This window comes from Dendropsophus ebraccatus, chromosome 14, assembly GCF_027789765.1.
Source record: "Dendropsophus ebraccatus isolate aDenEbr1 chromosome 14, aDenEbr1.pat, whole genome shotgun sequence".
Classification (NCBI taxonomy): Eukaryota; Metazoa; Chordata; class Amphibia; order Anura; family Hylidae; genus Dendropsophus; species Dendropsophus ebraccatus.
The window spans coordinates 43,871,028-43,887,093 of NC_091467.1; the positions used below are offsets into that span (position 1 = coordinate 43,871,028).

General features: G+C 40.4%; 1 protein-coding gene across 3 annotated transcripts in view; it reads right to left on the minus strand.

Annotated features, from left to right (window-relative positions):
* Positions 1-2,770: 2,770 nt before the first annotated feature.
* Positions 2,771-16,066, minus strand: part of GCGR (glucagon receptor) — a 48,048-nt gene continuing 34,752 nt past the window's right edge. For all 3 annotated transcript variants that reach the window (XM_069951965.1, XM_069951963.1, XM_069951966.1), the window contains 5 exons: positions 14,743-14,812; positions 13,100-13,188; positions 12,831-12,969; positions 12,688-12,729; positions 2,771-6,307 (listed from right to left, as the gene is read on the minus strand). In XM_069951965.1, coding sequence (XP_069808066.1) covers positions 6,023-6,307; positions 12,688-12,729; positions 12,831-12,969; positions 13,100-13,188; positions 14,743-14,812 — 625 coding nt within the window. In that variant the 3' untranslated portion in view covers positions 2,771-6,022. The remainder of the gene's footprint in view (positions 6,308-12,687; positions 12,730-12,830; positions 12,970-13,099; positions 13,189-14,742; positions 14,813-16,066) is intronic.

Here is a 16,066-nt window from a genome sequence, read left to right on the forward strand (position 1 = left end):
TATTGTATGCTAAAATATTTCCATATAAAATTTCCTTTAAAAAGTCAGCAACTATAAATTTGCCTAAAAAGATTACTTAGAAAACACATTAGGTTATCTAGGATTAGAAAAAACAGCACCACCCCTGGTTGTGGGTGACATCACAATTAGGCTCATTCACTTCAATGAAACTGAGCTGTAAAACCCCACCAAAACTAGAGACAAGAGTCATGCTGTCTGTGGAAGAAAGCAGCCATGTTTTTCTAAGCCTGGATAACCCTTTTTAATAGATTTCCTCTAAACAGCTGAAAGTCATTAGATGGATAAGAACAATGTAGTGAATTCTTGAGGTCCATTACGTTATAGTTACAGATTGTTCACATAGATTAGTCCTCAAAGTTAAAGCACGTTAATCCATTTTAGGAAAAAAGATAGGCGACATGATTTATGAGGAGCAGGATAACACCTCCCAAATAACTGCACAGAATACAGAGGAATGTCCGAAATGGGGGAGGGGGGGGGCGATATTTATTGACAGCATTCTCTAGGTTACCATACTGACACATACAGATCGGTACATTATATGCTTCATATATACATATGTACAGTTTTAGCACTGGCATAACATTGCGTAAACCTGAGAGGCTATTTTTGGCAACTCATCCCTAAATGGTAAAAAAAGAAAAAAGAAAACATCACAGTGTAATGAATAATACGTTGGTACATGACACTACCAAATTTGTATACCCAAGCAATTGGATGCTGCCAAATAAATGTTTTATCTTATTTCTTTTACAAATTATATTCAATAGTTGGCAAAAGGTAAAATTTTAGTGTTATATCCCTTGGAGAGTATATATATATATATGTATATATATATATATATATATATATATATATACACACACACATATATGTGTCATTTTCATGTTACCATAACGAACGACGAACAACGATTTAAGAACATGTTCAAAGATCAAAATGAACGATTTCTCGCTCATCGTTCGATCGTTCGCTGCGTTTACACATACGATTATTGTTCGAATTTGATCGTCATCGTGCAAATACGCACGATAATCGTTCCATGTAAACGTAGCTTTAGGGTCCATTTACACAGAAAGACTATCTGACAGAGCGTGCTGACAGGCAGACAGTGGTGACTACGCACGGATGGGGAGCTGCCCAGATGACTATCTGACCGCCTCTGCCTGCCGCGGACTGATGGATAAAAAATAAATTTTCTCCTGTATAAAGCTGCTGCTGCAGCCGGTACAGCCGGTACGTGCCGTTAGCTGCAGCTTTATACAGTGATGCAGGGAACTAAATCTGCCCAATTGCTGATTGGTTCTCTTTAAATATTACTAATTTATTAATCTCTGCTCATATAGAAAGGCTGTCACTGAATAAATGAGCCCGCCCACTGGACTCATAAGCATACAAGGAGCAGAGATTTATCAATCTGCCCAGCTCCTCTTGCCCTGTACCATATTGGCAGTAGATTAAACAGCATTTTCATTCTGACAGGTATTAAAGGGGTATTCTGGATAAATATTTTTTTTTACAAATTTTTTACATAAAGTTTTTTTTTTTTTTTTTTATGTTTTTATTAACTGGCAGCAGTAAGGGGCGTGCAACACTCTTCACACAGACAGCTTCCCCAGTTGTTATGTCTATTCTAATGCTAATATGCACTAGGGAAGGTCCAGTACTGCATGCAGTATTATATATCTATAGGCCCTCTTACACAATCAGGCACACTGAGCAATTCTCCAGGAATTGTAGCTGAAATTTTTCAGGCAGAATTCAAGCAGAATTTAAGCCCCCCATTGACTTCTATAGGATTCCTCTAGCAGATCTACAGCAGAAAATTCTGCTCGGAAATTCTGCAGTGTGAACAACAGAGCAGAAAACCCATTGAACACAATGGGACTTTGCTCTGCACATTTTTTACGGGAGGAATTTCAAGCTGAATTTCGAGCTGAATTTCAAGCTGAATTCCTCGCCTTTTCCTCAGTGTGCACATAGCCTCAGGCAGATTTTGCCCTGTGTAATAAAGACAACAATCAGTAAAGGAGAGAGCACTTCTTTGCTCGTCGGCTGATTGTTGGCTTTCAGGGTGGTCATTGAGAGGTTAAGAATCATCGGACAACGGCTAATTAAAGCAAGGGCTGCACGGACATCGCTAATGATTACTGAGCCATGTAATAGACTTAGTAAGGGAGCGCTTCTGATGCCCTGCAGTTCCTCACACAGCCACTGGTGGTAGCAGAGGGTTGTGTTGCCCAGTACTGCTGACAATCAATGGAAATCTTTAATACCTAATATTGGCAGCATGAGAATGAACAATAAGTGGTAAGGATATTACATAGGCTATTATCTTTACCATATTTTATTATAAAAATGACAACAAATAAAAAAAAAAAAAAAAAAAAAAAAAATCCCCCTCCAGAATACCCCTTTAATGGAGTCTCAGTCCCTATACACTATTAGGCTCATTACCACCTTGGTGAGCAGGAGGAGTCTTCTACCTTGTCCTGTATTACCAAGAGTTGAGAACCAAAGTTGAGAGTTGAGAGTTGAGAACCATCAGCTCTTGATTTGTTGAACAATATTACTTAAAGTGAATGTACCATCATGTACATTCGCTTTAACACGACCCGCGGATAGATCGGCGCTGGCGCAGGGAAGACAGTGCCGCAGTCCATTTTTTGAACCGTGGCCCGATTCCCGTGTACGGCGCAGTTTTATCCACGGGAACCAGGGCTGAAGCATTGGAGGCGGGCCGGCCCACCTCCAGTGCTTCAGCCCCGATCCGATACCGGTTGATAGAACAGGGAACACGGGAGCTGTACACGGGAACCGGGGAGCAGTTCAAAAAATGGACCGCGGCATCGGCTTCCCTGCGTCTGAGCCAATCTATCTGTGGGTCGTGTTAAAGCAAATGTACCTGATGGTACATTCGCTTTAATGTAATATTACTTTTCACTGGGTAAATGCGGGTGGCCGTCACATCTTCCCCTTATGATTGTTGGGAATTTCAGCAACAGTCAATAGGAAGAAGATGTAACATAGTAGGCTTACCTGCAGTTTTATGTAAAATTGTAGATACATGTGTATCACTACTACTATACCTAAAAAGGAAACTCTGCTATGTTTGGCCATGTAAGTGAAAGCAGGGTTACATCTGTTTTTGTTGTGTGTATGCGTCAGGTAATTTATCTTTTGCAGAGGTATTTCTACCATCTGTATGCACCACCCAATATGTCAGCTTGTAGCTTAGATATTTAGCTGTGGTATCTGTGCTGTTCATCTTCAATTCTGCTTCCAGGAAGGGGTTAATCATGTACCAGACTGCGGTTCTAAAGCCAAAGAACATGCCAGAAAAGGGTCATGGTCATGAGGGGAGGGTCTGTGACTGGATTGGAGATTGGACTCTGTTCAAAAAGGTCTCCACAGAAGCCGGTGACAGAATTTAAATTTAGGAGACGAAATAGAAGGGCGAGCGTGAGGGAAGAAGGGGTCATGTCTGAGACAAGCCAGTGCCGGAATATGGGGACTGATGGAAAAAGCAGAGATTATCTCAGACAACTCTGAGTGGGCTGTGCAGAGAGGAAGAGCAGACAAGCAGTGTGAGGTGCTTACAGGGTAGCTGGACACAGTGCTGATTCTCAACATGGACTAATGCAAAAAATATGTGCAACTATAACAAAGCCATACAGCAAACAGTATCTGCCAATGCATATCTCCCCAGCCTCATTTAGGGATGACCAGTCTCATCTCTGGGAGGTTTAGGGGTTTACCCCTTATAATTACACAATGCTGACAATGTTCTGATCCATTCAAAACAAAAAAAGCAACTTTGCAAATACTTTTAATTAAACATATATTTTAGAATATACAACTCAGAGACAGACTTATTTATCTCCATGGTTACAGACTACAAATATGTATGTAGTCTGATCCTGTAGTCAAGTTTTTTTCCATTCTTGCCTCCTCTTCTGTTTTCTGTAGGTTGAGAAGAGGAAGAAGCAAATGGAAGTCATAATAAATGACTACAGAATCGGCCAATACACAGGCTGATTTTTTGTGTAGTATATCACCATAGGGGCACAAAGGTCTGCATGGGAGCTGTAAACCCAGAAGAGTATGATCAGTTTTACATCAGTTCTTTTTGCAAAGTAGCTTTATTTTTATTTTAAATATTCCAGAGCAAAAAAAGTTGGTTGTTATAATATACAGTACATATGTTTTTCAAACGCACTGGCCACAAATAAATGTGTGAACTATAACTGGAAGTAGTGGAGTTAACCTTGGCTCCCTATTGTGTGTATTTAATTCAAAAAAGTAAACTTTTTTTTCAACTCGCAGGCCATATGCTTTTACCTTAAAATTCATACTTAGCCATGCTGTCAGGGTTGCAGGGGACATGTCAGTAAAGTATAACCTTACCTTTCCCACTCCTCGGCGATGCTGGTTCCCAAGCTGCCAGCTCTGCTCCGCTGTCAGCGTTTTTATAACATCTGATGACGTCCCAGTAGAAGCAGCATGTATTCTGATGTTTTCAAAACACTGACACCCGTGCAGGTTGGGCTGCCTGAGAACCAGCATCGGCGGGGGAGTGGGACAGGTAAGTATACATTACTGACATGCCCCAGCATCCCCGACAGCATGGCTAAGCATGAATTTTTCCCGGACAACCTCTTTAAGACTTGTGGCCCTCATGTTTGATTACCTATACCATGTTCTACACCAAATTTGTTTATCTATAATCATAATAAAACACAGACTGATCCTAGTTGTGCGTGTTCTATAATATTGAAGGAATGAAACCTGTTTAGTTCAAATTTCAGGGATTATTCACTATGCTTACCTCACCATAGAAACACTACCATAGTATGTGGCTGGTCTGTCACATCTCTGTAGTATTTTATTGGAGCAGTTGGACAGCACATAGAGGCCAGTAAAAATTATTCATTAAACACTAAATGGCAAATGACCCTGCGTTCATGTCCTCAAATCTTTTCTATATATAAAAGAGTCTGTTCTGCACTAGGACCCCATCTGTGGTTTACTATGAATCACATATCATTGTTTTATGTAAAAGTATTTAAGAGATAACACATCATTTTGTACCTAATAAACTCAGCTCTGCTACATATCCTTTTTTTTATATTTGTCAACTAGGCTTCTATATTATTCCATGTCAGACTATACTCTGCCACATCTGTATACATGTTAAGTCCGGCAGTAATGAGTTTTGCTTCTGGGTTTTTATTTAATCTGGTGGGGCATAGTAGTCACTTTAGGTTCAGATAGGAGAAAGGGGTAACAGAAATACAAAATAGCATAAGTAACATGCAGCTTAAATAGATGGCTGCAGAAGCCCACAGACCAACCTTTGGGTTTCTGACAATCACAGCAACATGAATGCATTTTTAAGTTAAAATAGAAACTTCCTACAAACTTTGTGCAATTTTCACAAGATACAGTTTAGTTGTGTCCATAAAGTTATTTGGTTCTGTTGATCTTGTTCAGGACTCAACATACTTACAATCAGTGTCTCTTCTATGTCTACTAGTTCATTAATAGGAAGGCCTCGACGCCCTTGGTCTCTAGGCAATGAGGCACAGGAGCCATGCTTCGATGGGTTACAACAACGGACAGAGGTCTTTGCATGTGTTGGGCATTATCCAGCTCAGGTTCACGGGAGACTGTTCTAGTCATATAATACTGCTGATTTTTGGAACATCCAGTAGTTTATTAGTAGTAATATCTAAAATGTTCTGAAATGCTATGAAAAAAAATAGAAACTAAAGCTTATGTTCAGAAGCAGAGGTACTTCACTTGACCTTGGTGTTCTCTTCTCCCGTTTTTTGCCAGCATAGTTCTTTGCCATGATGGCTGACATCTATCATCCTTTTCCTTTACAACATATGTCATAATACGGAACAGATCTTATTGATGGTTTCCTTCCATCTCCACAGCCATTTCTAGGGCCCATTCCCATCACAATCCCATAAACAAGGACTTTATGTTATTTGGCCTAGAGGACATGCTCCGAGCTACTATCAGGATACTCGAAGCTGTGCTGGCGTTCACTCAGGGTGATGTGCTCCGTGGTACTGCTGCCCATCTTTTCATGGTACCAGTTACTGTCACAGTTTCGTGACTTTCCAGCTCCATTGTTACAGCTATTGACAAGTTTATGTTTTTCACAAATGCTTCCAAGTCCAACTCGGGGGGTTTGGCTGTACGTGTGTTTGTATTCCTCTTCAATGTCTTTTCCAAGTTTCCAACGTTTCCATTTTTTCAGAAGCTCGGACTGGACCTGTGGGTGGACAGATTGAGAGACATTTAGGGAGTGGGGGATAAAAAAGAAAAAAAAAAGGAACTTCTGTAACTTGTATATTCCACTCCTCACAAATCACTAGTGTGGACTGCAAGCGATCCAGCTCATCTACTATGTCTTTACTGCTTTGTGCCTTTCTGTACGTCTTGACTGCTCATGCTTATCCCTGGTGCGTCTGATCTTCAATGTCATCATGCATTTCTCCTCCCAGACACTTTGTGGGATCTTTCTCTATAGATTTTCCCTACTTGGTTTACATATAGCCACCATGTTCTGTAAATTGTTATAGCAGATATGTGGAAATATTTTGCATTCCTGTGATTCGGGGAAGGCCGAGATGAAGCATGAGGTAAATATTATATCAAACATTAAGGAACATTATATGAAATGAAAGGGGGTTGTCTGTGAATTTTAAAAGAAATCTATAGGTAGCTGGGGGCGAGTTAAAAAAAAGAAAATTTATAATCACGTACCCCATCCCTCCACAATTGTCGAGCTGATGCTCCCAGTCCCCAGTCCTCTCACTTACTTCTAGTTGCTGATGATTTATCTTCCCTGCAGAAACTGCACTGGTCACCCAACCATTGACTGAGAACATTGTTGTGGCCAGTGATTGGCTGAGGTGGGAGTTTCTGAGGGCACCATGCACATCATTGATCGGGAAGCATCCGGGAGGAGCAAGTATCAGGAGAATTGGCAAAGCAGCTGCAGGAGCTTAAGGTAGGTGAGTATAAGCACTTTTTAACACAGAGATTATTTTTTTTTTAAATCTTTGTATAATCTCTTTAAAGGAACACATTTGTGATCCTTTCATCATGAATATTTAGAAGTAGTAAATTAGGTAATAGCAGGCCTGAGGGCAGGGCTTAATGGGGTGGTCCCTGACCTTTTGCAGTTTGCAGGGGAGGGGGGGGCAGATTTGAGGGGCTTTACAGTCAAGTGTAAAGGCTAAAGATTTAATTAAAAGTATATCTGTTTTTGTCTAGCCCTCTAAGGTGGTTGTAAGATATACCTCTTATAATATGTATTTTTATATGTATTGTATAAGATGATGATGTGATGATTTATCTTTGGCTTAAAAAAGTCAAAAATAATAAAGATTTTAAATAAAAATCTATGGGGGAGATTTATCAAACATGGGAGGACATTTATCAAACTGGTGTAAAGTAGAACTGGCTTAGTTGCCCCTAGCAACCAATCAGATTCCACCTTTCATTCCTCACAGACTCTTTAGAAAATGAAAGGCGGAATCTGATTGGTTGCTAGGGGCAACTGAGCCAGTTTTACTTTACACCATGTTCGACAAATCTCCCCCTATGTGTGTTGATTTACACAGCTGCTATGGCCAGACCTCCTGCCCCCCATATCTCCTCTATTGCTACTTTAAATGTTTCCTCCGTCATTAAAGCCGACACCTCCCGCTCCCACATTTGTACAGATCTTCCATTAAAGCTTGGCTCAGGATCTCTGTTTACACATAGACAATGATTTACATATCTTCTCTATAAATAAAGATGCAGATGTTCGAAGAAGGAAACAGGAGTCTGCACACTAAGTGGAGGCCATAACCAGCTGTTACAGTGGATGTATCACTGAGCTGAATGATAATAACATATATGGTGTGTAGGTAGTGCATGTACGTGTATACGTCCATACTGTTTGAGTCATCTAAGTCCTCTGGCATCTAGTTTACAGGGACCTGTCCGGGCAATATGTTCACTGTAACTGTCAGAATTGTGAACAGAGTTTCCATACTGGGTATGGCATGAACAACTTTACAGAGAGAAGACATGCAATGAAAATTAGCTGGAGCAATTGCCAGTTTTTAATATTTTTAATAATTTCTTCTTTTTCTGAGAACTCAGAAACTTGCATAGATATATTGTCTTTCTAGACGAGCAAAAATAGGTGATTGAAAATATTTAATGGAAATCAGATTGATAATGTGACAGATTCATAAAATGCATACAAAGTGCAGAAAATGAACAGTGAAGAGATGTAACATTGTATAGCGATCCAGTAGTAACACACTGCTGGTTAATGTCCCATTATGTCCGGCATATTATTTGCAAAAAGTGTCTAGTGCTGGAATTGGTTATTGTTGGATGTGACACTAAATGCATCAATGGTATATACACCACTTAGTAGTGACTGATTGGTTGATATATAGTTGTGCTATAATATCTGTTCAGCTGTGACATGGAATGATGCCGCAGTGGCTGCTTCATGTCAGCTAACTACTGCTCCAATATATTGCTCCAAGGTCAGAGACAAGCCTGTCATTGATGGTAGATGGTTTCCAGCAATGGGTTGTATATAACTCCTTTCACACCACTTCAGAGAGACAGAAGGCTGAAACTGTATTCAATCCCCATGCCTTGCTAAGAATCCTCATTGACTGACGTTTCAGCAGGTGTGTATAGAGAGAGCACATACACCCATTTCACTAACAATCTTGTGTGGGAACTCCGGACTTTGGCTGCATGCTCTACATGTGCAGATCAATTCCCAGGGTACTGTCCCCATATGGAGCATGCTTATAGCTTGGAATAATATTATCCAAATGTTTCAGGATCTCTTGGTAGTAAAATACATGTTCAAAATAGATATTACTGTGTCTCTGTGGAGCAGCGGGCTAGTCATGTATATATAGTAATGCTGTTTCTGCAGTCCAGTGCTCATAAAGGCTTGGTAAGTGCTGGACTAAGGGCCCTATTACACGGAGCGATAATCTGCTAAATCAGGCTAATTCCAGGTTATGGCTCTGTGTAATAAAGACAACGATCAGCTGATGAAACGACCATCAGCTGATCGTTGTTGTTTATTCTAACCCAAAAATCATTGGCCGCTGGGCACGCAGTGCTATGTGTAATAGTGATGTGCGGCCTGCGGCTGATCACTGTGTTAAAAAAACAAACAAACAAATGTTATACATACCTCTCCATGATCCCCATTTCCTTCTCGCGTCTGCCCGGTTCCACAGCCACCGATGAAATTTCAGAGTCTGTCTCTGAAGTTTCAAGCCGCTCAGCCAATCACTGGCCTAGACAGGACCTTTGGACCTCTGAAGTTCCAGCGGCAGCCACGTGGAGCGGGCAGAAGCGAGGAGAACACCGGAAGCATGGAGAGGTATGTTTAAATGTATTATTTTACATGTTTAAAGCAAGGGCTACACAAACATCACTAACGATATAAAGGGTGGTCCAAAAGTAGGTGGACAGTATGTGTAATAGGGTTATAAAGGGGGAGATTTATGAAAAATGGTGTAAAGGGAAACTGGCTCAGTTGCCCCTAGCAACCAATCAGATTCCACCTTTCATTATCCAAAGAGTCTGACTTGATGTTTGATAAATCTCCCCCTTCATAACCCTATTACACATACTGTCCACCTACTTTTGGACCACCCTGTATATACACAGGCCTTGCTGAGCGATTATCGAGCTGTGTAATAGGCTCAGTATGCGAGCGCTGATCTAGCAGATTAAGCTCGCTTACATCAGTGATCGGGCTGTCTAATACTGCCCTAAGTCTAGAAGACAGTAAAGAGAATAGTAAAGTGGGGTCCAAATACAGCCATAACTAAGGGCTGGAAGGGCTTAACATATAGGGGAATGTATCTATCCCATGTTTTATCTTGACGCCATGAGGAATTTTACCATGGGATCCTGGAGACTTCCTTCCTTGCTTCTGAATCTTTGTGTCCCTACTTGTTCTGCCCATTGCCGTTTGAGAATGGCAACCAACAAGGCTCTGATACCACTGTACACTAAAATCTTTAGCATGCTGACGGGCTCTATATGTGTTCTTTTACATCAGAAGTGATAAGTAGCGTATCAGCACAATAATGGCCTACAGCTACTTATTATTATTTCTATTATATGCAACTCATTGCTGGAAACAATCTCATACAAAAGCTTTATTTAGGTTACATTATTAACCTTGTGCAGTGTACAGGGATCTATCAAATTGCAATGGCTTCAGGTTGCAATATTTTTAGCATACAAAGGTCTTTCCTTGGCTATCGTAACTTGAAACAGCATTAAGCATACAATAGAACAGATACTGTGACATGTCTGATTGGCAGCACCGGCATTTCCCTGATCCTAACTTCTCTCTACATTACAATATTATACTACATGTTCTATGTCATAATGAGCTGATGACTTGAACAGGATAGGATTGCTTAATTTCATCTTTACTATGCACTGTATAGACCAGGGCTTCTCAAACTTTTTGTTCTCGGGCCTTACAACAAACACATTCTACTAGTGCCAGTTTCTGTCATATAGTCCACATAATTTCCCAGAAAACTCAGCATCATAGTGCGGAAATAAAATATTGCTGTATAACCCAACACTACACTGGACCAAGTAATACTGCTTCACCTGTATAAGCCAACACCATGCTGCACCATTAAATACTGCTCCAACTATAGAACCCAACATATACCTGTATAATACCTGTATAACCTAATACCTGTATAACCTAACAGCACACTGCATTAAAAAAAAACTGCTCCACCTGTGTCCACCAGCTCTCAGAATATCAACATAGCATACATTGTGAAAAAAACATGGGACTATAGCCTGTGAGACATAATAATGAGACCGCAGCCTGTGAGACAGACCTTGCACCTCTAATAATGAGACTGCAGTCTGTGAGACAGACTCTGCACTAATAATGTGACTGCAGCCCATGGGCACAATCTGAGGTTAATTATTGGAAAAGATCAGGAGCAAAATGAGAAAATATTATTTTACTAAAAGTAGTAGATGCTTGGTTGTTAAATCTACAGTAACTGAATGTAAACCTGCCTGGGATAAACATATATCTATTCTTGGGTAAAATAATATAAGGGCTGACTAGGTGTAGCAGGTAGTTCTTTATGTTTCTATACCCATTAACGCTACTGAGGTTTCAAAAACCTTTCAGTGCTAAGACCTAGATGGACCGCAAGATCCAACTTATTGCAGGAGACCGGCTTACAATAGGTTCTGTCTCTTAAAATGAGCTGGATTGAGCACCCAGACAAGGAGTATAGCATGCTAGAGATTGGTGAGGGTGTCTGCACTAAGAATCCCACTAATCAGAAACTTTTGACACATCTGCATGACCTACAAAAGTCACTTTAATCATAGACATATGCTAATTGTTACTTTTTGGGGAATAACAAGCATGTGGTCTTAAAGAGCCCACAGCTTCTCTTTCAAGAACATTACAACACACAATGTTGTTAGCAAAACAGTGTACAGAGTATTTTATGACAATTCGGAAATGCACAGTGATGTCACATTACATGGCTATTCTACTCAGTAACATAACAGCACACGATGCCACACCCCCTTCAATCGCCCAAAATTATCCCTGGTAGTATACCTGAAATGTCCCATTTAGGGATGGTCCGAACCGAGTTCGGTTCGGGTTCGTACGAACCCGAACCCTTGGTAATGATTCCCGAGCGGGTGGATCCAGCGGGAGGACCGCCTGGAAAACTGGGATACAGCCATAGCCATAGGCGGGCACCACTTCAATTGTAAACAACTGGGTGCTAACCCCTAGCTCAAACTACACAACATGAGAAACAAAAAATGAAACAAGCTAGGAATAAAAGGCTGCACATCAAGCAATTACAAAAAATTACAAGATCAATTTTATTAAATACAGCTGCTGAATACAAACATTTAAAAACACTTAAAACCTACAACACACATATCCAGCACAGAACCTGGTAAGGCTCAATGTGCAACCACACCCCATCCTATCCCAGATGTACTGGGAGCTGCCTATAGAAATAAAGTTATCACCATAAGAGCAAACAATAATGCCAAATCCAACAAATTCACTACTAAATACCCAAAAGTCAAAATGAAAAAATATGCATATACTTGAAATGATCACAAAATTAGAGAAGCTGCCAAAAAATTTGGAAAAATAGAAAAAATGTACAAATAATAACCAAGTGCTTATGACACAGCTCTCAGTGGGGTTGGTAGAACAGAGTTCCCACGCGTTCCGTCCTCAAGACTTCATAAGGGGTGTGTTGTAGGTTTTAAGTGTTTTTAAATGTTTGTATTCAGCAGCTGTACTTAATAAAATTGATATTGTAATTTTTTGTAATTGCTTGGTGTGCAGCCTTTTATTCCTAGCTTGTTTCTCATTTTTTGTTTCTTATGTCCTTAAGCCTTGCCATAAAGCATGATACCAAATGCTGTTAAAAACAGCTAAGATGGGATGGCAGCCCTAATAATAATAATTATTATTATTATTATTATATGAATATAAATGTTAACAAATGTTAAAGTATCTGGCTCTAATGAGTAAAAACTAAAATACATTCCCTATTTAGTTAATTTACTTACCTCTTTGTTGACAAAACAATACAGCACAGCTACCAGCATACCCTGCAAACAAGACAGTCATTATTACGGAGAATCATGCTACATTGAGCAATGTTATGGAGTTCTGGTGGGAAAGGGAGAGAGGAAAAATCTGGAGAACCCACCTGGAATGAACTAAAGAACAGGTCAAAAAAGAGTTTCACCAGCCTCAGGGTCCCTTGTGCAGTTTCATCTGTGATAAATGCAAATACCACCTCATGTATTCCGAGCAGAGGGATTAAAGTGAGTGTGGACCTGGCCAACCTAAGGAGTGACATTGTAAGAAAGGTGAAGCTGTAGGTCACCCACCTAGGGGACTTCCCATAACCACCATATAACACACTAGTCGTAGAGTGCTCCTGGTATCATTCTGCTGAGCTCACATGTCTCTCACCTGAGTTTATAGTCTGTGTACCTCATCAGATGAGCTCTCATCTTGGACAACAGAATCTGAATAATCCGCATGAATATTAAAAAGTTGATCTAAAAGAAATAGGAAACCATAATGACACAGGTGATCAGCGTCAGAGGGCCATGCTCCATCTATGTTCAATATGTACGCATCCTTTTTAATAGCATACTAATCTATGTCTTTGCCATTGTACACACAGGATATGTCATCAGTAATGTCCAATAGGTTATTTCTGAGCCAATTCATAAGAAACCCTAGTTTGTGTATTCATACAGAGAAGGTAATTATCTCGGCACTCTCCATACACAACAATGGCGCCACGGAACTACCGCTGATACATAATGCTGAAGGCTCCAATGATTCAGGCGGTGCTCTGCAATTAATGAAAGTTCATAGCCGTCCATTAACACACACAAAAAAAAGAAAACTTGCGGCACTCACCATCTTTATATAAATACCTAATTCCACCAAGAAAACGTAAGGTGTGTGTAGAACTAGGGCGACGGTCCGTTTTCCTCACCAACATGCTCTTCCTCTCGATCCTAGATAGGTGCGGGAAACGGACCGTCGCCCTAGTTCTATCCACACCCCATGTTTTCTTGGTGGAATAAAGTATTTATATGAAGATGGTGAGTGCCGCCAGTTTTCTCTTTCCTAGTTTGTGAATGACTCTACAGTTTCAAATAATGTCTTCAGCTCAAGTTTTGGGACACATTAAGGACTCTGCATAAGAATACTTGTTGAATTATTGTTTTATTTTTTTTGTTTTTGTTTAGGTATCTTGACATAAAATAATTGGTTTAGTAAGAAGACCAACCATATACTTGATATAGATGCCACCTGACATGTCACTGTCCTTTAATCTGCCACAAGACATTGGAACATGTCTTGTTTAACATTAACCCGGCCTGTTTATTTGGCCATGTCTGCTTGTTTCGAGCTCAGCCTGTCTACTGATGTCAATCAGCATCAGCTTGCCTCTTCCTGTTCCCCCTTTTGGCTTTGATTCCTGCCCCCTTACAGTGACTTCAGCCTTGGTGACTCCAGTTGGTTGCATCACACAGTTTTCCACTAGCCTTCCCACGATCGCTGGATACATATGAAACCAAAATGGTCTATATATCACAAAGTTACACCCATAAAAACATAGGGGAGATTTATCAAACATGGTGTAAAGTGAAAGTGGCTCAGTTGCCTCTAGCAACCAATTAGATTCCACTTTTCATTTCTCACAGACTCTTTGGAAAATGAAAGGTGAAATCTGATTGGTTGCTAGGGGCAACTGAGCCAGTTTCACTTTACACCATGTTTGATAAATCTCCCCCATACAAACATAGAAGATTGTCAGCAGAAAAAGACCTCCTGGTCCATCTAGTCTGCCTTTTTAGTATTTCCCTTCTTATTATCTTAGGATCGATATATGTTGATCCCAGGCATGTGTAAATGCTGGTATTGTAGATTTACCAAGGCCTCCTTCTGAAAAGACTGAACTGAAGTAGCTATTCAAATAGTCAGCGACCGCCTTATCTCCGTCAATAAACGTATTCTCCCCATTACTTATTATTTTACCCTGTCCTGACTCCAGCCTTTTTTTCTTTATGACCTCCAATTGTACTAATAATTACCAGTATAGCAAGGAACACAGGAGAGCGTAGGATCCACCATATTGCCATGTTGTTATTTGTAGTCCAACACCTAATGAGGAACATAAAAACCATAGTTAACGGCTGTTCTAGTAAAAATACATTTTGATGGCTCGATGACATGTAAAATAATTATAGACTACATTGAATATGTTGCAAATATTTTTCTTGGGCCCCATAAGTGCAGTCCTATCCTGGTCCCAGACCAGTTATTCATGTTTTTGCTTTATTCTTATAGTTTTATGAATTCTAATGAGAGAATAAATCTTCTTTTCAGTCACCATCCACCCACTATATACGGTATTTGGAAGCTTCAATGTGTAGCTAGTTTAAAGAGAATATTACGAGCTGCATAAATAGGAACCCCTGCTGTAATTTTATGGTCAGGGAGACTCCCAATCTGCAAGTAAACAAGCAATCTTACATTCTGCACAGTTCACCATAGACTAATAGATAGACCCATCACCAAGCGAGGTATGGGGAGCTTTATATTTCCATTCCATATCTATAAAGCATACAGTGGTTTCAGATTGTGGTCTGCACCCTCAATTTATTGCAAATAGTCTCCAATAGTGTTAATGCTAAATTTATTGCTGCAGTCAGTTCTCTTTGTTCTGCATATTAGTATACAAGGAGCTGAGCAAAATAAGAATAGGGATGTACAGACAATGCATAGGTTAGGATCTGGAGGCTAAAATGGTAAACCTTGATGCTGAAACTCACCTATGATACTCATGATAAGAGGGCATCACAGTATCAACCATGTGGGGCCTTTTCTTATATCAGGATAACAGTTCTACATCAGAATGACAGCTAGACCATTGGCCCTGTTCTTTCCCTATAGGGCCACACTGGCTATAGAGTAGGAATAGAAGATTAACCCTCTTTCACTTGCTGTCTAGTTTATATGTTAAGTATGCAAAAGAAGAGCCCATGGAGCCTCATTAAAGAGTCTTGAAACACAGGACTAGCCAGATATACCTCCGGGAAGGACCCAGCCAAGGGGTGGCTCCTGTAGGGAAACCACCAAAACCACAATACTAAGTGGCCCTATAAGTCAATGTAATGACAAGGGAAAAACCAAGGCCAGGTATCCATCCACAGGCAGCTGTTTCAGGGTGTTGCCCCTCATCAGTGTGGAGCAGGATTCTGGCTCCACAGGCTCTTCTTTTGCATATTCATATTTCCCAGGGGGCAATGCACCTAGGATTTCACTGCATTGAGCGCTTTCACTAGCAGCCGGCAGTGTTATTGTTTGGCTGGTCTCTCTGAGATCAGTGATCTGTTTCTCTTATGGCTCTCCTAA